General features: G+C 36.9%; 2 protein-coding genes across 2 annotated transcripts; both read left to right on the top strand.

Annotated features, from left to right (window-relative positions):
* The first annotated feature begins 2,026 nt into the window (after positions 1-2,026).
* asphd1 (aspartate beta-hydroxylase domain containing 1) lies at positions 2,027-8,832 on the top strand. Its single transcript, XM_084430504.1, has 7 exons — positions 2,027-2,406; positions 2,504-2,579; positions 3,324-3,766; positions 3,886-4,092; positions 5,272-5,479; positions 5,634-5,747; positions 8,117-8,832. Exons 3-7 carry the CDS (start codon positions 3,341-3,343, stop codon positions 8,224-8,226), a joined length of 1,065 nt encoding a protein of 354 aa, XP_084286630.1. The 5' UTR covers positions 2,027-2,406; positions 2,504-2,579; positions 3,324-3,340; the 3' UTR covers positions 8,227-8,832.
* Positions 8,833-10,689: 1,857 nt separating this feature from the next.
* cabp5b (calcium binding protein 5b) lies at positions 10,690-19,719 on the top strand. The gene is made up of 8 exons (XM_084407860.1): positions 10,690-10,823; positions 11,149-11,303; positions 11,529-11,610; positions 12,015-12,045; positions 13,193-13,336; positions 13,543-13,652; positions 13,744-13,891; positions 17,849-19,719. The coding sequence occupies exons 3-8, from the start codon at positions 11,563-11,565 to the stop codon at positions 17,875-17,877; spliced, it is 510 nt and encodes a 169-aa protein (XP_084263986.1). The 5' UTR covers positions 10,690-10,823; positions 11,149-11,303; positions 11,529-11,562; the 3' UTR covers positions 17,878-19,719.
* Positions 19,720-20,492: the final 773 nt, after the last annotated feature.

Here is a 20,492-nt window from a genome sequence, read left to right as displayed (position 1 = left end):
AGTGTGTGTGGTAGATATAGGCTACGTTCGTAGAGAGAAATGGGTGTTCTGAATTCTGTGATAAATCGTGATAAAGCAGAAATAAAATATCTCATGATCCCCAGTGGGCATATTTCATTTGAAAACAGGAATTTGGCCATTTCGTATAGAGAAAAGTCTCAATTGTTGTCGCCTTTGTTGTCTTAGAATTTGACTAGAGAAAAACTCAAAATTGTGGAGATCATGTAGGAATACACCGCCTATCACTGTATATATAAGCTCCTTCAGTATTATCAGCAGCTATCACGTTTCTCAGGAGCTAATTACCCTCCTCCATCCCCAGCTCCTCCTCTCGTCAGTCAGGATTTGCCATTCTGATTCCCCTTGAATCAGACTAAAATTCTCTAATTATGTTGTACATTAAAATTAATTAATGATATCTGCAATACATTCATGTTGGTTCTGTTCTGTTTACCCTATAAGGGGGTTATTGTTGCTCATATTATGTGCTAGGCTGCATGGATGCGCAGGGAGTTCTTGCCCAGAACAGAACCATACCGCCAATCCATATGCTAATTGTCAATCGTACTTGACGATAGTGGTCCTGACAGAAATAAGCAATTTTTTATTTTGATGGCTGCAACACACTCCAAAAAAGTTGGGACAGAGGTTTACCACTGTGTCACATCACCTTTCCTTTTAATTACACTTTGTAATCGTTTGGGAATTGGGGATACTAATTGTTGCAGTTTTGCAAGTGGAATTTTTGCTACATTTTTGATACAAGACATCTGCGTCCTATAGACCTTCATACCCAGCACTGCTCTGAATAAGGTCTATATCTCCATATAGCTTCTCATTTCTTAGCTCTGCATATTTCCAGTAGTAATTTAAAAGGTATCATAATTGACAATAGACAAATTATTATTGGTCAGCTGTATTATAGTATTATATTATAATATAATATACGTATTATAAGACTACTTTGTTTTTGAATGACGCATTTCAAATCCATTTAGCTTTTATTTTTTTATTTTCCAGAGCTTTGAGTCTTCAAGTTTTTTACAGAAATATAAAATTCTTAACCGCTAATGAATGTGCTGTTGTTTTCAATGCCATTCACTCTGGAGTGTTTCTATTTCTGTAAGGTAGCCTACTCCATTTCCATGGCCATGTACCTACCATTTGAACTTAACTGACACAATCATTGGAAGCATATGCATTTCTGTAGAGCAGTGGTTCTCAAACCTGTCCTGGTGTACCCCCAACACTGCACGTTTTCTTTGTCTCCCTAATAAAACACACCTGATTCAACTCATCAGCTCATTCACCCATGTTATAATGAGCTGATGAGTTGAATCAGGTGTGTTTGATTAGGGTGACAAAGAAAACGTGCAGTGTTGGGGGTACGCCAGGACAGGTTTGAGAACCACTGCTGTAGAGCAAAAAAAAATAATAATAAAAAAAAAAAATTCAGAGCTATAACAATAACAATTCCTTGCATAATACCATATTGGAATAATAGGCTATACCATGGGGTCCTTGTCTCATCTGTTTACCAATAAAGTAAAATAAATAACATTGATTCATAAGGTTAACTAAAACCTTTCTTAGGAGAATTAAGCCAGATATTGCAATAAATAGCTGTTTTTATCACTCGTCTGAGGAAAATGTTATGGGAATGTACACACACACACACACACACAGAATTTTTACTGTGTACTTATTTGTAAGTGACTCTTTAAGTTTTAAAGATGATTTCTTTGGGTTGTTTGAATATTCAAAAAATATTACATAATTTATGTTTTCTTCTAACTAAATTTCACTAATTTCACTTCTAGCTAAACCTCTCTTTTCTTTATTCAAAGTTGATCTAGACTATATGGAAACTAAAGCTCTTAATCTTATAAAGCAGCAATAAAGTCTTTGTCCTGGTCCTGGACATTTTATGTCTCCCGAATCAAACACACCTGATTCAGCTCATTAGTAAAGACTCCAAGGTCTCAGATGGGTTTCAGATGTGTTGGGGTGCTCCAGGACCAGGGTTGGGAACCACTGGTTTAGTGCCAGTGACCACGTGATGACATGAAATAATCACTGAACCGATTTTGGGTCCTGTTTAGTGTTCATCGAACACAACTGTTTGAAATCACTGATTCGCCACTAGTAATCGGACTCCCTAGTGTGGTATTTGGTTGGTTTGAGGGTGTTTTTGTGTCCACCTCACTAGCGCCACACTGTGGTTGTACTGCAGTAGCGCAAGACGTAGACGGCGCTCTGCATAGGAGCTGTCCAGCGTCTCGGTGCTGAAACTTGCCCCGGTGGTTCTCGGCTAACAGCAAGAGGCTTGGTAGAATTTTAAAATACAGCTTAACAACCCAGCAACGAGTGACTGGCTGATTCCGATGCGTCAGTACATGGACAAAGGTAATAATACAACATCTTCGGTTTGTTCCGTAAAGAAGGAGGAGTCGTTCTTCCATCCTTACGGAAGCATTGAATGCGGAATTTACTGTATTTTCAGGGCTGCAGATAAACAGAGGAAGGGACGTGGTGAGAACGAAGGGGGAAAGAGAGACTGAGTAAGACGTGGAGAAGTGGTAAGCGAACACACATACAGCACAGCTTATTTAAAGTGTCCGAATGGTAACTTGTAGCCTAACGTTCGGTAAAAATCGGTTCTTTCCGTCGTCACGCTCTCTCCGGATATCCGTGTGAAATGTTTCAGCAACGTGAGTTCTGAGAATGAAAGCGACCACACAAACTGACTGCAGCAGGAATCATTATGCAATAGACCGAGAGAGAAGAACTCTATATCATCGAATGGATTCATATTAACACTTTACAATAAGGTCTCATTTGTTCACATTAGTTAATGCACTAACTAACATGAACTGAAACAGTGAGCAATACATTTGTAATCTTTTGTTAATAAAAATCCAGCTGTTCATTGTTTGTTCATGTTAGTTCACAGTGCATTAACTAATGTTAACAAACACAACATTTGATTTTTATAATGTATTAGTAAATGTTGGAATTACCATTTACTAAGATTAATAAATGCTGTAGACGTATTGATAATTCTTAGTTCATGTTAACTAAAGAAGTTAATTAATGTTAACTAATGAAACCTTATTGTAAAGTGTTACCATGTTCATTACCTGTGGTCAGCTGAATAATTATTCATAAACACACAGAGGAAGGGAAATCAAAGTGTATTGATTTTACAGACTGGAGAAAGTCTCATCCACCAAGCACAAGTTCATGAATGTCATGTTGAATAACTTTATCCTTTCAGAATAAAAGTATTAGTTTCTTTCTTTCTTTCTTTTTTTCTGGTGAAGCTCACTCTCTCAGCATTATGTCCTGGTCTCTGGACTTGGTCCCGCTTCCCCCATGTGCGTTGCTAGGTGGTCCTCCCCTCAGCGGGCTACTTTGGACCGTCCTGCTTCTCTTCCTCTGGTACTGCTACCGCGTTGGTTCTGACCCACCATCCCACTCTGGAATGCTGAAAAGCAGCTCCGGCCGGTCCTCATTCTCTCGGTCATCCAGCCGTTCCCCGGTCAGCCCCATACACTCTGCCCCTAAAGCATCTGCGGCCATCACTATGGAGGCGGTGGAGGATGAGGAGGGAACAGAGAGCTACCTGACACCGGTGTTGAGCCATGCCCCGTTCCCTACCGACGCTTCAGCAGGAAGCAGGAAGTTGTATAGAGCACTACAGGAATATGCTAAGCGCTACAGTTGGGCCGGCATGGGGCGGATTCACAAGGGTCTGCGCAATCAGGTCAGAGTTGGGAAAAGTAGGATAACTTGAGGTTTATCTACAATTTCTTGAATATTTGTGTTGTAGCTTAAAATTTATGTCACTGTTTGTCCCTCAACTTCTTCCTCGCTGCTGTCTAGGCCAGGAACAATGATCGCCCATCTATTCAGAAGCCTCATCTTTTCTACCTCCCAGATGTTCCCAGCATACCTTTCTTTCCCAGGGATGCTCATCGTCATGACATTGAGGTTCTGGAGGCCAGTTATCCCAAAATCCTTGCTGAGTTTCAGGCAGTGTACCAGAGGGGGATTGATACAAAGCTAGGGTGGAGCTATCCAGGACCAAAGGTGACTAAACGTATTAGTCTCAAGCAGACATTTTAAGGAATTTCAATGTGTCATAGTAACAAATGTAAAAGTCGCAGTGAAATCTGTTCATCTGATTATTAAACGTCCGCACAAACTATACAATTACAGTTCATCAGAATTGTGCGGCTTTCACAACTGAATTGAGAATGCCTTTTTAAATTCCAGATTACTGGGACATAGACTGAACAACAGACAGACAGATAGATAGATAGATAGATATAACGATAGATAGATATAACGATAGATAGATAGATAGATAGATAGATAGATAGATAGATAGATAGATAGATAGATAGATAGATAGATAGATAGATACAAATGGCAACAAAAACATATTTTTATTATCCTTCTTGGCCAAGTTAATGTCAAGTAAGTGTTCCATTTTGACATTCAGAGAAGAAAAGAATCCTTTCGTTCCATTGGAAGACAATCAGTGTTCTTCTCTCCATTATTATTTTCTTAATTTGTTTATTCTTGTCAGTTTAGGCCTTTGGCAGGATGGCGATAGCTTGCTTATTTTTCTGCTTTAAAAAATATATATTTTTAATGAACCAGTTCACAAAACAGGTATGATTCGTGCATAAATAAGATCTAAGATCTTAGTTTTGCAATCAACAGACATGGACGTATAGGCGGACTGACTGACGGATGGACGGACTGACATGTATGTAGATAGAAAGATGATGTAGCAATGATAGCTTTGTGTGATCAACACATCACAATTTGGGTTGTAATTCCCTGAAAATATCCTTCTTTGCTGCTGTGAAGTTTCTTCAAAGTATCTCACTTAGTGTTTCACAGAAGAAGAAAAATAACAGCAATTGGGTTTAAAAGAACATGAGGGAGCAAATTGACTTTTTTATTTTTAGGTAAACAAATCACTTGTGTTCTGCCTTGCTGTATTTCATCAAGCATGCTCATTCACCAAGAGTCTTTCATTCTCTGGCTGTCCTTGTCAGCCTCTCTTAATATCCTCCAATCAATATCTGCACTGCACTGCTGTTAGGGATCGGTTTGCATTCAATTCATCATTCTCTCATAGTAATCAGGCTACAAAAATGCTGTGTCTGTTACAAAAGATTCCCAGCAGGTATATAAAGAAGGAAAATGTGTCGTGTGCATATGCATATATGATGAGCTCATGTATTCATCTCTCAGGGCCAGACAGTGTTCCCACTTTACACCGCTGGGGTGTGTGTGGTCAGTAACTGCCGTGCGTGTCCGTGTACATACCGAACCCTCCTCTCGCTCAGAACCTTCATCAGCAGTAACTCTCTGGGGTCCGCTGGCTTCTGGCTCCTGGGTCCAGGGGCCACACTGGGAGGGGCCTATGGCCCTACAAACACGCGTCTGCGCTGCCATCTGGGTAAGTCACAACACTAAATCACTGAGAAAAATGTTGTGGCTTGATCCTCTTCTGTGGACTGCCTGTAAACAATTGGCTGATGATATATACGTGTGTGTGTATGTGTGTGTGTAAAATGTATAATACACCAACATAATGTCGATGTCTCTGTCAGGTCTTCAGACGCCTGCTCAGTGTGAGCTGGTGGTGGGTGGGGAGCCTCAGTGTTGGTCAGAGGGACACTGCCTCCTTGTGGATGACTCCTTTCTGCATACCATCTCACATAATGGTCAGAAAACTAAATTTGTACAAACCTCATTAACCATAATATGCTAGCTAAAGGAGAGGAGCTGCAACAGATCTATAATCAGCTCGCCAAACTACAACAATAAAGATAATAGACTTTCTGAAGGCGAAGAATAGAGGAAAATCTGACGACTCAGTGATTACTCTTTCATTGACCAGAAAACTAAATGGAGTTCTCGGTTATGCAAGTTATGCTATGCATTTATGTTTCTGAGGTGGGACCAGTGGTAGTCCTGTGGTAGATCATGCCCTAGATGAAATCAGACATGACCAAAGAAAAAAGAAAAGAAAAAAAACTATTTAAGTATGTTGCATTTGTGTAAAATGGGATTAGTTGAGTGTTACATAAGCACAAATCTGAGAGGGCACATGGATAATTTTCAATGAGCATGATGCTTTTTCATTTGTGTCAGCTGGGTCTCAGATGTTTCTCTTAAAAAAGATTTGATTAAAATCAAGAAATAAAACCAACACAAATTTTTATTGACATACACTACCATTCAAAAGTTTGGATTTGTACGTTTTTATGCTCACATTTGTTTTTCTTTTATAAACAGTAAAAACAGTAATATTGTGAAATATTACAATTTAAAATAACTGTTTCAATTTTAAAATATCATTTATTCCTGTGAAGTTGAATTTTCAGCATCACTCCAGTCTTTAGTGTCACATGATCCTTCAGAAATCATTATAATATGCTGATTTGCTGATCAAGAAACATTATTATTATTATTATCAGTGTTGAAAACAGTTGTGCTGCTTTTGTAAAATTATAAATGTTTTTACTGTCACTTTTGATCAATATAATGCATCCATGCTAAATAAAAATATATAATTTAAAAAAAAAAAAAATGTTTACTGACCCAAGCTTTTGAACGGTAGTGTAGTAGGTAAAGCAAAAATAATATGAATAGTTAGCTTACATTATTTAGTTACATGAGAAATGTCTGCATTCGTTTGAAGATCTCTAAATTTCTTTTGGAATTTGAGACATCGTTGGGGGGTAACGCATTACAAGTAACATGAAATATGTAATCAGATTACTTTTTCAAGTAACTAGTAAAGTATTGCATTACTTTTAAATTTACAACAGAATATCTGAGTTATTTTTTCAAATAAGTATCGCAAGTTACTTTGTTTTACCATTTATTGACTGACAGCTCGTGTCCCCATGTTGAGAGAGAACAGGAGTAATGTGCAGAGGTGTTGTGTGCACTTTAAACATGATGGTTATTGTAGTTCTAGATCAGGGGTGCCCAATCCTGCTCCTGCCGATCGACTGTCCTGCACAGTTCATCTCCAACCCTAATCAAACACACCTGAAGCAACCAATTAAGGTCTACAGGATCACTTGAAAATTAAAAGGCAGGTGTGTTTGATTAGGGTTGGAGATGAACTGTGCAGGACAGTCGATCGGCAGGAGCAGGATTGGGCACCCCTGTTCTAGATTAAAAGTGAGTTTGCATTTACTCATCTCACTTGCACAAAAAGTAAAAATGAATAAAAACAGTGAAATGCAAATTCAGAATATTACGCAAACCTGCATGTTTAATAACACAAATGTTATATAACACAAATGTGACCCTGGACCACAAAACCAGTCACATGGGTCAATTTTTTTAAATTGAGATTTATACATCATACAAGTTAATTATCCGAGTCAAATTGTTAGGATAGGACAATATTTGGCCGAGATACAACTATTTGAAAATCTGGAATCTGAGGGTGCAAAAAAATCGAAACATTGAGAAAATCTCCTTTAAAGTTGTTCATTTATGTCCGCGACTGTGCTGCATTCACTCACAAAAATAAATGTTTTATATATTTACGGTAGTAAATTTACAAAATATCTTCATGGAACATGATCTTTACTTAATATCCTAATGATTTTTGGCATTAAAGAAAAATCTATAATTTTGACCCGTACAATGTATTGTTGGCTATTGCCACAAATATGCCCGTGCAACTTGTGACTGGTTTTGTGATCCTTTATGCATTTAATCTTTAAAAAGTGACAGTGATGAGCGCTGCGTTTTACCCAAAGTTGAACATTCTTCAACTCTCGTCGACCTGTAAAAAACGGCGAACGCTCAGCGCTTTTTAAAAACGCGGCGCTCCCATTGAAAACAATTGAAAAAATACGCCAGCCGCGTGAAAAACGCTTTAGTGGACACACGGCCTAAGCGTGTTGAACTTTCTTCTCCTGCGTCCTATTCATTTACAAGAAATCCAGCAATATTCCATAAAAAAAAAAAAGAATAAGAATGTCAATTTTGATTTCATGGTGACTTTAAACTGTAAAAGATACTAGAGATCGCATATGTAAGCAACATTTTTCTGTTTGTCCTCTAGGGGGGCCTGAAGATGGTCCCAGAGTTATCTTCAGTGTGGACCTGTGGCATCCTAATGTGGCTGCGGCGGAGAGACAGGCTCTAGACTACATCTTTGCCCCTGAGCAGTAATTCCCAGGATGCACTGGTCAAACCCACTTCATGTCGTAGCAAAATGCAGAAAATGTTGTTTTAAAGTTCGCAAAACATATTTTGGTTAAGTTGAAGGTTCACACTGAGGATATTTATGATTAACTACCACATATTTAACGTGTCTCTGTTCAACCGAAACCTTTTGAAATGTTTAAGTCAAAGCAGTTCAGTCAGAACTGCAGAACTGTTGAGCCCTGAGCACACAGATACTGTGATGACATGCGAACAATTTTCAAACTTCATATCTACATTTGACTTGTGCCTGTCTTAATAATCCCGCGCTCCTGTTCTATCGTTTTTGTGCCTGATTTCTTATCTTGACCTCTCTGATGTATACTGTGATACATGGTTCTCCGTAAATACTGTACACGCGAATCACAGCTATGCTATAAATCTTATTTTATTTCATCAGATGCCAATTTATTTTCAGACCTGTGAAGCACACTGTAGACAGCATTCTGTATATGACCAGACTAATTGCATGCGTCGTGAATTTTGATCGTGTTGCCAACAATGCACTTGATGACTGTCCTGCAAATCAAGTATGTATTCATCTGAGTTCAAATAAAACATTTTGTTAAATTTAAACTCTCTAGTCGCTGATGACATTGGAGGGGGGCAGGTATCAGTTTACTTTCACCTTCACACACTCACAGCAGGACAGTTACACTCACTCAGCACCCAAACACACACCTGAGGTTGGAGGTCTCCTCTGTCAGCAATTTTATCTTCCTGCATCGAACCCTGTGAGAGTAGAGAAACAGAAAATAAAGAGGATTGAATATCACGAAGGGGTATAGGGGCCAGTGTACAATCAAAAATGCATGCGAGACAGGGCAAGATGTTTTTAGAAATAATGTGCGTGTGATGTAATGTGTGTTAGACGATCTGTTTAGCCATAATTCTGAATGTGGAACGAATTTTTTTTCTGTGTTGGATAAACCTTTTTCTTGTATTAAAAAGTGGTTACTATATTTCAACAGATGTTATAATCCCAACAGTTAATCTGACAATGTGCTTTAACACCGGACACTGGACACACACAAAACAAGATTAAACAGCCATAAACCTACCCATCACACAAAACTTTCTGCATTTTACATTTTCAAAAAAACTCATTCTGTATGATTTATAAACTGTTTTCCTCATGGGGACCAAAACCATTTCACCACAAGGACAAGGATTTGAATAAAAAAATAAGTGTGACTAAAGTAAAGTGACTAAGTGACAGTAAAGACATTTATAATGTTACAAAAGTTTTTGTTTCAAATAAATGCTGTTCTTTTGAACTTTTTTATTAATCCAAGAATCCTTAGCACGGTTTCTACAAACATTTTAAGCAGCTACAACACTTTCTTTCTTCAATGTTTTCAACATTGATAATAATGAGAAATGTTTCCTGTGCAGCAAATCATCATATTATAATGATTTCTGAAGGATCATGTGACAATGATGATGATGAAAATTCACCTTTGCATCACAGGAATCAATTACATTTAATATAATATTAAAGAAAACAGTTATTTTAAATATTACACAATATTACTGTTTTTACTATATTTCTGATCGAATAAACGTAGCCTAAGTGAGCAGAAGAGAACTTACTGACCCTAAAATTTTGAATGGTGTAATTATAATTATAAAAAAATTCATAATTTATTGTAATCTTTCTATATTCATTATTTTTTTTAGTTTTTTTATGTATAAATCTATTTAGAATGATTATACACAACCCCACCCCTAAAAAAAATTCCCCAATTAAGGATGTTTTCAGATGCCACACACACACACACATTCTCTCTCTCACTCTCTGTTTTTTATTGGTCTTGTTGTTTTTTTCAACACACCCTTGCCCCAAAAGTGTTGATTTCGAGAGAGGTGTTTCTAGTGTCCTCTCTCACTCTTATCCATAAATTATTATTATTTTGCCCTGTTTAGTGAGTTTGATTCAACAGAAAACAGACTGTGACAAAAAAAAATTATGTCAAAACATTGCGATCACAATTTTGCCATCAGTCTTCATCGTTACCGTGCGTTTTATCCTCATAGACATTTCTGTTTACCCTGTCTTCAAGCTGTTTCAGAGGCAGTTATAATGATGTCATTCTCCTACTTTTATCCATCCTCTCAAAATATCTTTCCATCTGCTCCTTGTTGACATTTCTCATTCTGTCACATGAGCATTTGATTTTTTTTTTCTTCTATTCCACTATCCTAATCCTCTTTTCTTATGCCCCACTATCTCTCTCTGTCTGGTGAATGGTCTGTTAAGCAGTAATCTTAGCATCCACACACTACTAGTGATGGTGGGGAGCGCAGAGAGCTCTGGGATTACTGGGCTACTCTTACGCAAACACATTTCAGGATGCAAGAAAATGCTTAGCATAAGCACTTTACGTAACAACAAATCATATATGTATGCATGCATTGAAATATACTGACACAACCGAACATGATGACGGTGTTGTACGTCAGTTAGCTCAGTCCTTATATAAAACTCATACACACATACAGATTTATGATACATTGGCATCTGAAGTACAAGCAGGACACTACTGCACTGAAGAGCATTAAAGGTAACCTTGTTTTGTGCTTTTGGAAAAATAAATGGAATTGGAATTATAGTTTATTTTGATGCAGATTTTTTTTAAAAATATTGGACATGCATGTAACATCCAGGTTAAAGAAAAATCAGAGGAAAAAAACTATAAACAAAATAATCAAATTCATGTCAGTTATTGGCAGTCACGTTTGCCAGGTTCTGCTTAAGAAGCTGGGTTTGATCTCTCTGACTCTCTCTCTCTCTCTCTCTCTCTCTCTCTCTCTCTCTCTCTCTCTCTCTCTCTCTCATGCATTTATTCTTTGACTTGCTACCTCCCTCTGTATCATTTAATCATTCAGGAGCTGCTGACTGACAGTGAGAAAGGTTTGTTCTTGCACTGAATCAAAGAACAGGAGGAAAAGAGAGTTGGCTGGAAGAAGCAACACAAAGCAGAACAAAACTAAAGAGGACGGACCTTCTTCCACTCCTTCCTGTGGACAGAGCAGCTGAACAGGTGAGGGAATGTTTGTTAACTTCTGAACTGCAATGTAGTGTCATTGTCACGTAGTTACTATAGTAATAACTATAATTTATGCATACTTACATGCAACTAACCCTAAACCAAATCAAACTTGTGATGACAATTTTTGTGTTATAATCAATAGTTCCAGAGTCAAAGTTATGTTTATTTTGTCACAATACAAATTACAGTATGTTCAATATCTGAACATTTTTAAAGACACTCAGAAGACACACAGAAGAGGCTGTCAGATATGAGTCTGGGGCCGGCATGCATTTTCCTAAGAGGATCTAAAAACACTGTAAGTCTCTTTTTCTGATATACGTATATATCCTGTATTCTGGTACTGTAGTGATCCAGAGTATATTGCTAGACATTAAAAAAAAAAATGCATTTTTTTTACCTGAAGTTTCCTCACTGCTGCACTATGCACTAAGGATCTCACTGTTTGTTTACACACTAAACTTTTGCTGAGCTCATCTGTTAATATCCATCTAGAGTTATAAATCTGAACTGGTCTGTCTAGCACAAGAATGATCTCTCTAATGCTTTTGGAGATAAGAGATTAATGGGTGCTTGCAGGAGAGAGAATGAGTTCAAAATCTGTCCTAAGACATCAACAGATTGTTGCTTGCATGTGGGTAATTGGGTAAATATGTCAAGTTGATGCAAATACAAGGAAGCATAACTGTCGCTGTTTTACAGGAGCGTCCGCTCGCTGATGAGGAGATAGAAGGTAAGTGCAATTGTTTTTACTGCTTTTAGTCTAAAATAAAACTTTACAAAAAATGTACAATTTACTTAAACAAATCAAATGTATTTAAAACCGACATTTGAAAAAGATTTCATATTTACCTTTAACAGAGAGTTCCTGATTATTTCTTGAAAATGAATTGATTACAAGTCCTCTGCTTCAGAGATAAAATGTGCTATTTATGTATTTGTGATGTGCTGAATTCAAATATGTCAATTAATTAATTGGCTAATGTTTCCAAGATATTTAAGTTTTTACATTTTACATCTATGTTAAATATTGTGTAGATATTACCTGTCACCTGTCCTGTTTATGTAATAGCCTACTTTAAAAATCAGCAAAGGGTTATATATCATATTAATATCATAGTTAAGCTAAAAAAAAGAAAGATTGGTGGTTGGTGGTTGCGGTTTCTGGTTTAAATTGAGATCCTTTCCCTTTATAACTCACTTATTTTCCGCCATTCCCAAGTCAAGGTTCGCATACCGACCCAATAGCATATCTTGAAAACTAGAGCCAATCAATCAAAATTTACTGTCACATTTTTAAGCATCATTTTCATTCTCAGTGACCCTTAATTAGTAAAGTTTGACTATATTTCAGATGCATTTTGGCTGTAAACCAGTGTTATTTATTTTATTAAACGCTTTTATTTTCTAATGTTTACCTCCACATTTATATAACTACATTAATCTTACAGAATAAGATAGATGCAAACCAGCTGTGAAGTGCCAGATGCCAATGCAATTCAGTGAAGTCAATGAGTCTGAGAGTACTACTGAAACTGCTTCTATTTTATAATCTTTTCTAATTTAATATAATACTTGTTGATACAAACTATATTTTCGTCAATTAAGTGAAAAGTTGAACTGAAAAATCTACATGGATTTCAGAAGTCTTAGTATTGGGTTTGTCCTCTCGCTTTAATGACAGAAGCACTTTAAGTCAAATGATGATCAATGTCACAAATGTACTTATTTTGATTAGTAGCTTTTCTTAGCTTACAATTTTTCAAAATCCTAAAACTTTTTGTATATTTCTATTGGGTTTAAATGAAATAATAATAATAAATCCCAGATTTTTTTAACAGATAATCTCTGTTAAGTAAATCGTCTTGTGTGTATTGCAGAGCTGCGCGAGGCGTTCGCAGAGTTTGATAAGGATAAGGATGGTCTGATCAGCTGTAAAGATCTGGGCAACCTGATGAGGACGATGGGGTACATGCCCACTGAGATGGAACTGATTGAGCTTAGCCAGAACATCAACATGAACCGTGAGACATCTGTCCTCTTCCCATCTCCGTTTCACATATGTGCTAGCAGTTGTTTTGTGATTTGATGCTCGTCCAGTCAATGGGTTTTGTACTAATGTCTGCTCATCACTCTGGCTGAAACACTGTATGTTCCATCTATTTATTTATCATGTGTTGATCACATAGATATCTGCTAATCTTTATCCTCTATCTGCCTCTTTTTTCAGTTGGAGGAAGTGTAGATTTTCAGGATTTTGTTGACCTCATGGCCCCAAAGCTACTGGCAGAAACGTCTGGAATGATCGGACTGAAAGAGTTGAAAGATGCATTTAGAGAGGTAAAGAATGTACCTTTTTCCTTTTCCATTTCCCAAACATATTTCCAACAAAAAGCATAAATGAGTGTAATCTTTTCATATTTTTGTGTAGTTTGACATAGACGGTGACGGCTCTATCACCAAGGAAGAGCTGAAGCATGCAATGCTAAAGCTGCTGGGTGAAACCACAAACACTAGGGAAATAGAAGCCGTGGTCCGAGAAGTAGACAACAATGGAGACGGGAACGTTGATTTTGAAGGTAAAATGTATTTATATTTCAACATAATGTAGACAGCCAAAAGCCTATTAGCACAGAAGTTCTTCTTGGCAATTCAATATTCAAAGCTATTTCCTCTGGTATAATTCTCTGCTGTAATTATGACAATGCTGCTTGTTTTTAATAACAGAAACTGTGAGTGTTAATATCAGTGGTGGACAAAGTAATAAAGTAAAGTATAATACTCCAGTAAATTAAAATAAAAATACAAAAATACTAGTTTTTAATGTTTTTTTTTTTTTTACTAGTTTTTAATGTAGGCTACTTAGGTATTAAAACTAAAAAGTAGCCTACTGGATATGTTTATTTATTTTCCAATTTTATGTAGGCTAGTCTACATTCTGCTCAAAATACGTGTGGGTGTTTGTGACAATTCATAGGGAAAAAATGTGTTAACATTTAAGGACTAGCTGCTAACTACATTCTAGTTTTTTATTCACTCATTTGAAACTGCTATGGCAGCGGAAAGAAGCATTTTTCGTAATATTTTAAAGTTGTTTACCTAAAACTTACTTTTCAGACGGTTAAAAAAAAAAAAAATTGGAAATGTCTTCATTCAGGTAGCCTATTTGATACAATGGCTGCCCTTTTACAGCAAATTTAGTTCACATACAGACCTTTCATTTACAATAATAATCAATCCTAAAATCGGGCATTACCTTACGTTTCGCGCCATCAGTAGCGTGTGCACTCAAGCTCCGAGGATCTCCCGCTCTGGCTCAGTGAACTCTGTTAACTGGAGACTCGCTCTGAACGGATTATTTGATCAGTGACTCGAGAACAAATGGTCGAATTCACCAATGAATCGTTCAGTGCGATTTGCAAACCGATTTAACAGATTAACTAAAACACTGCTATCGAGTCTCGACCAGGTGACGATTTCTTCAGTTCAAATTTCAAAACCACGTGTTTTTATGAAATGTAACGTTAGTGGAGTAAAAAGCAGGCTATGATAGGCATGTGCTTTTGAATAGTGAAGTCAAGTTTCCAAAAATAAGTCTATAAAGCAGAGGTGTGGACTCGAGTCATGTGACTTGGACTCGAGTCAGACTCGAGTCATGAATTTGATGACTTCAGACTCGACTCGACAAAATGTACAAAGACTTGCAACTCGACTTGGACTTTAACATCAATGACTCGTGACTTCCCTTGGACTTGCGCCTTTTGACTCGAGAAGACTTGCTACTTCCCATGAAAACTGGGGGAAAAATGTCCACATGGCCGCGCCGCTCTCAGTTTATCTGCAACTGTGAAAAAAAATGTGCACCACCTGTATGCATGCAGCGAGCGCGCGCGCTGCCTGCACGACATCCAATCACTGTAGTCCCACGTTGTTTTGATTCGACAGCATAGCCCGTTTCACTTTCACACATACTCCGTTTGCAGTGCGTATGCGCCAGCGGGTGCGTATTTTTTTCCGTACCCATGTTAACAGGTTAGAGCTTTCACACTGCACGCGGTTGCAGTCCGTCGATCCGTTCCAGGTGCGGTGCGTATACAGCAGTGCCGCGATCGTTTCCGCACCGAGTCTATTTCTGCTGTGCTGCACATGTGCTGCACGCGCTGAATTAAAGTGACAGCGCATGTTTCGTGGTCAACATGAACACAGATTGACCTAAAAATTTAGTAATTTCACCATAAATGCGATTAATTAAATAAAATGTAGTAATCTCACCATAATTGTATTTAATTAAATACTATTTTCACTTTAAGACCAGGGTAAAGCAAGGAAAACTACAATTTACCTCAACAAGGCGACATAATGAACAAATCTCGTCTCATTCGTGGAGGTGGAAAAACATGTTCCTTGTGACATGCAAGATTTATTGTATTAATTTAAATATAAAATAAAAGGCATGAGAGTCGGCTGTTTTTTTTATATAAGTAGCCTATATGGTTAAATATTTGACCACTTGCTTTAGGAACTTCATATAAGTAGAAGTAATGCATTGAATAATAGGCATACGTTGTTTAAATTGTGTTTAAACGTGCATACGTCTATTAAAGAGTGTATATGTGTACAAAGATAATCGCAATGCTGAGACGTAAGACCGGGGTAGCCTAAATCAAGGGAAAATACATATTTCAACAAGGCAATAACACTCGTCTCATTCGTGGAGGTGGAAAAACAAGTTCTTTGTGACATGCGAGATATATTGTATAAAGATTTAAATTATGCAAAAGAAAGAGTATGAGTCTGCTGTTTTTGTCAATTTTAAGTTTTAATTTAAAATGTAGGCTATGCGATTTTAATATAAGTACATGGTTAAATATTTTACCACTTGTTTGAGCAACTTAATATAGCCTATAATTATATAAGAGTAATGCATTAAATAATACGTTGTTTAAATTGTATTTAAACGTGAATACGTCTTTTAAAGAGTGTATACGTGTGTACAAAGAGAATCGCAATGCTGACAACAATTTTTTTTTAAATAAAAGATGCTAATAACTTCTGGATTTGAAATACAAATAGTGAGTATGTATTTGTGGTACAGCTGCGGATCACGCACTGCAAACGCAGCATATGTGAAAGCACTATCGCGCGTGCTGGTCTTGCACCGCATACGCACTGCAACACGCATTCCAATTATATTATCAGGTTGGTCCAGTTTTTCAGAAGTGATAATTTTGAGGAGTGAGGATTTTATTGATGACATGTTTAAAAAGGTTTAGGCTAAAACGACCCATGTCTATTTGAAAGTTAAACTGTTTTGCAATATGAGGTTAATACAATACAGGACTGAAGCTGCATGCTGTGCATTGTTCTAGTGCAATATGCTGTTGAAATACAAGCATTTTTTGTGAAAATTAAATTTTCTGTTTTTTACTGTATTTGATTATAAATCAAAGTATAAAAAGAGGTTTAAATAAATACAAATCTTACAGGCGTACATGATTTGTATAAATTTTATTTCTGTGGTAAGAGGACTTGAAATGACTCGAAACTAAAATGGTAGGACTTTGGACTCGACTTGAGACTTGTTGGCTTTGACTTTTGACTCGACTCGGGACTTGCCTCATCTTTGACTCGACTTGACTCGGGACTCGAGGGCAAAGACTTGAGACTTACTTGTGACTTGCATAACAATGACTTTGTCCCACCTCTGCTATAAAGTACAGGTAGGCTTATTTTTGGAAACTTGACTTCACTATTCAAAAGCACATGCCTATCATAGCCTGCTTTTTACTCCACTACATTTCATAAAAACACGTTGTTTTGAATTTTGAACTGAAGAAAAATGTAGCCTAGCCTAGGCTACTTTATAGAAGTTACAATAGCTTACTTCGTTAGCCAACTGTTCTGGTTTAGTAAAGAACCACTGCATTGTAGGATGATCTTCACACTCTGTTCTAGTTTAGCACGGCCACACAGGCTATTTACACACAGATATAGCAGAACCTTTTCACGTGCGGAAATGCATCTTTAAACACCATAACGCTGGGTTGACCTTAGTAATTACTTAAGTGTTGAGAACCTTTTTTAATGTCTGAACATCGGAGCAGCTGAGGTGTTTCAGTAATTAAACTAACAAGACTGTAAGTGTGATCAAATGTGAGGTCAAGAACATGGCTTGTGCTGAACCCTGATACTTTAAAATTAGCTTCACATTACGTACGATTAACTAAAATGTACAAATGTTTCCATAACCATTTTATATGGTAATTTTTTGGTCAGGTATCTCTTGGAAAAGAGATTTTTATCTCATTAAACTGGTAAAATAATTAAAAGTTCTATAATATAGCCTAATATAATATAATATGGATAAGAATATCTAAATACAAAATAGATAAGAATTAATCTAAAATGCAAATCTGATAGTTATACGGACTGGATACTGAGAAATAATCTCACTTTATATCAGCCTTTGCTCCAGTTAAAACTAATGCTTTTCTTTTTTTCTTTTTTTTTCTTTTTTTTTTATCTCTCTCCTTTAGAGTTTGTCAAAATGATGTCTAAAATTTGAGAATGCACCTGAGAAGTTAAAGAAGGCCTGAGAAAATCATTCCAGAGACGGAAACATCTGCATCAGTCAGACCGTCAATAAAGTCAATGGCTACAATACTATTTATATTGGAACTGTTTTATACCACTTTGTTTGTGTATTTATATCTTACTCTACTTTGTTTTGTTTTACTTGACCTCAAACACTGAATCCTCTATAAAGTCTGTAAATGATAATAATGTCATATATCAGTATTATGTAACAATATTTCAGCGCATGTCTGACATATATGTTCGGAATAGGATTGTATTTTTTCATTGGACACACATACTTTAACTTTTGGCATAAAACCAAGTTAAAAACTCTCTCGGACTGTTATTACTTTTGCATTAGTGTATGTATGTCCTGATTTTGAATTTTGCATTAGTGTGTATGTCCTGATATTGTTGTAATTTGATCATAGGCTTTAGTTAAGCTCATCACTGAAAATGACAAATGTCATCAGTGAACTAGAGCACAGTCTACCGCTCTCTAATTCTGTATTGCATCAATGTGTGTCTGTAATTATTTACTTATATACATTTTAAACAGAAAGAGCATCACATGAGTAAATATTATGACAGAAATCTGCCATAATCTGAATGTAATTTCCTGATACAAATTCAATGAACATTTACATGAATTAATTTAGCGGCCACATCCAAGCAATTTACAAATACAAGTAACAGAAACAAATGTTATTAATAAAAAAATAGGCACTGTAAGGATGAAAATCAACAAAGACTTTTGCTTTTCTGTTCCAACCCCTTTCAAGGGCTATTTGGAATTCCTAAAGACAAAGAGGAGCTGATAGTGATCAAGGCGGTGCCAGAAGAACTGTGGCAACGTCGCTTGAAAAAACATACCTGTAAAGCTACAGTATGTGAAATGTTTTAGGCACTTGTGTAAAAATGCTTTAAAGTAAGGATGCTTTCTAAAATAATGTCATAAATAGATTTTAATCAAACAAATCAATATTTGGAGTGACCCCCCTTTGCGTTTAAAACTGCTTTTGTCCTTGGGACACTTGCTCACAGTTTTCAGGTAGATTTGCAGGTAGGGTCTTTCAAGTGTCTTGGAGACGTTGCCACAGTTATTCTGGATTTAGTCTGCCTCAGTTTCTTCATGTAATCCCAGATGGACTCGATGATGGTATAAGATCAGATCAGATCTCCGTGTGGAGCACCAGCTGTTGTCAGATTCCTTGAGCATACAAAAATCTCACTGGATTATTACAGTTATTACAAACCGGCGAGTCGGCGACATTGTGTTGGGCGCCCAAAGCTCATTGATGCACGAGAGCAGTGAAGGCTATCCAGTCTGGTCTGAGCCAACAGAAGGTCTACTGTGGCACAAGTCACAAAATTGTAATAATGGTTATGGGAGGAATGTATCACAACACACAGTGCATCATACTAGTGCATGTAGCCACCGACCAATCAAAGTGCCTATGATGACCCCTGTCCACCGTCGAAAAAGGAGCTTGGAGCAGTGGAAGAAGGACGGCCATGCATGTGTGCACCGTTTACCTGGGGAATGTGTGTGTGCGTGTGTAATGTTCTGCATTAGACCGATAATCTCACATTCATGGCTTGTATGTTGCACTTTGGCCTGAAAAAGGCATTAAAAGTAGAGAACGTCGGGAAACATAATATATTTAATATAATCAAATCCTGCAGTCCAGTAATCCCTTTAGCCTCCGCAGCTGATCACGCTTTTCCACAAACTTCATGGCACATCTGCTCAGCTCACGCTTCTCTGGCTGGTCTGCTAAGCCTGCTCGGAAACATCTGTCCATGATGAACCTCCGTGCAGTCAGCTGTCAAAAAAATAAAAAGACTATACATTTTAACTATCCAAAACCTTGTACTCTTTTAATACAGTGAACAACAGTTATCTCCTGACATGTAATTAACCTCATCTTTTGTTCCTCATAGACAGGCAGCAGCTCATAAACCTCTATGCCAGATGTGCTGAATAATAACCTCGCTAAGCCATTAATGACATCCGGTCTGTCACCGATCTGTTTCTATTGAAATCCTATGCAGCAACTGGGAGACATGCATAAACATCATTGCATCATGACCAGTACATTTGTTCCAGGGTTCCTATTTCATATAGCTTAGGCTTCATTCCATTAAAGGGATTATTTAAATGTTTATAGGGTATTTATATGGATTAGGATTATATGTGTGGTACGCCCATGGAGTCAGTAGTATAAAGTTTTTTGACACTATTTCAAGATCACTAATCAAATAAGTATAAACATACATTTGTAACATTTGATGTGGAGGTCATTTAATTGAATATAATGTGTACATTGTAAAAAATTATCGTGATTTTAACGGTCAAATACTGTAAAAATGCTACAGTGAAAAACTGTTTATTGGTTAAGAGAAAGTTTCCTTATGCGGTAAACAACTGTGATAGATCTAACGGTACATTTAATGTAATTTTACTGTAAAATACCGTTACATTTACAGTTTTTGGAAGTGAAAAAGAACAACTCATTGTATAATTTACATTGAAAAAACGTAAATTGACATTCCCACAATTCCCTGTGTGACACTTCACATTTGATGTATTTTTGTTGAAAT

This window comes from Rutilus rutilus (assembly GCF_951802725.1).
Source record: "Rutilus rutilus genome assembly, chromosome: 1".
Lineage (NCBI taxonomy): Eukaryota > Metazoa > Chordata > Actinopteri > Cypriniformes > Leuciscidae > Rutilus > Rutilus rutilus.
The sequence above is the reverse complement of the archived record's forward strand: the minus strand, read 5'-3'. Positions and strand labels throughout refer to the sequence as shown.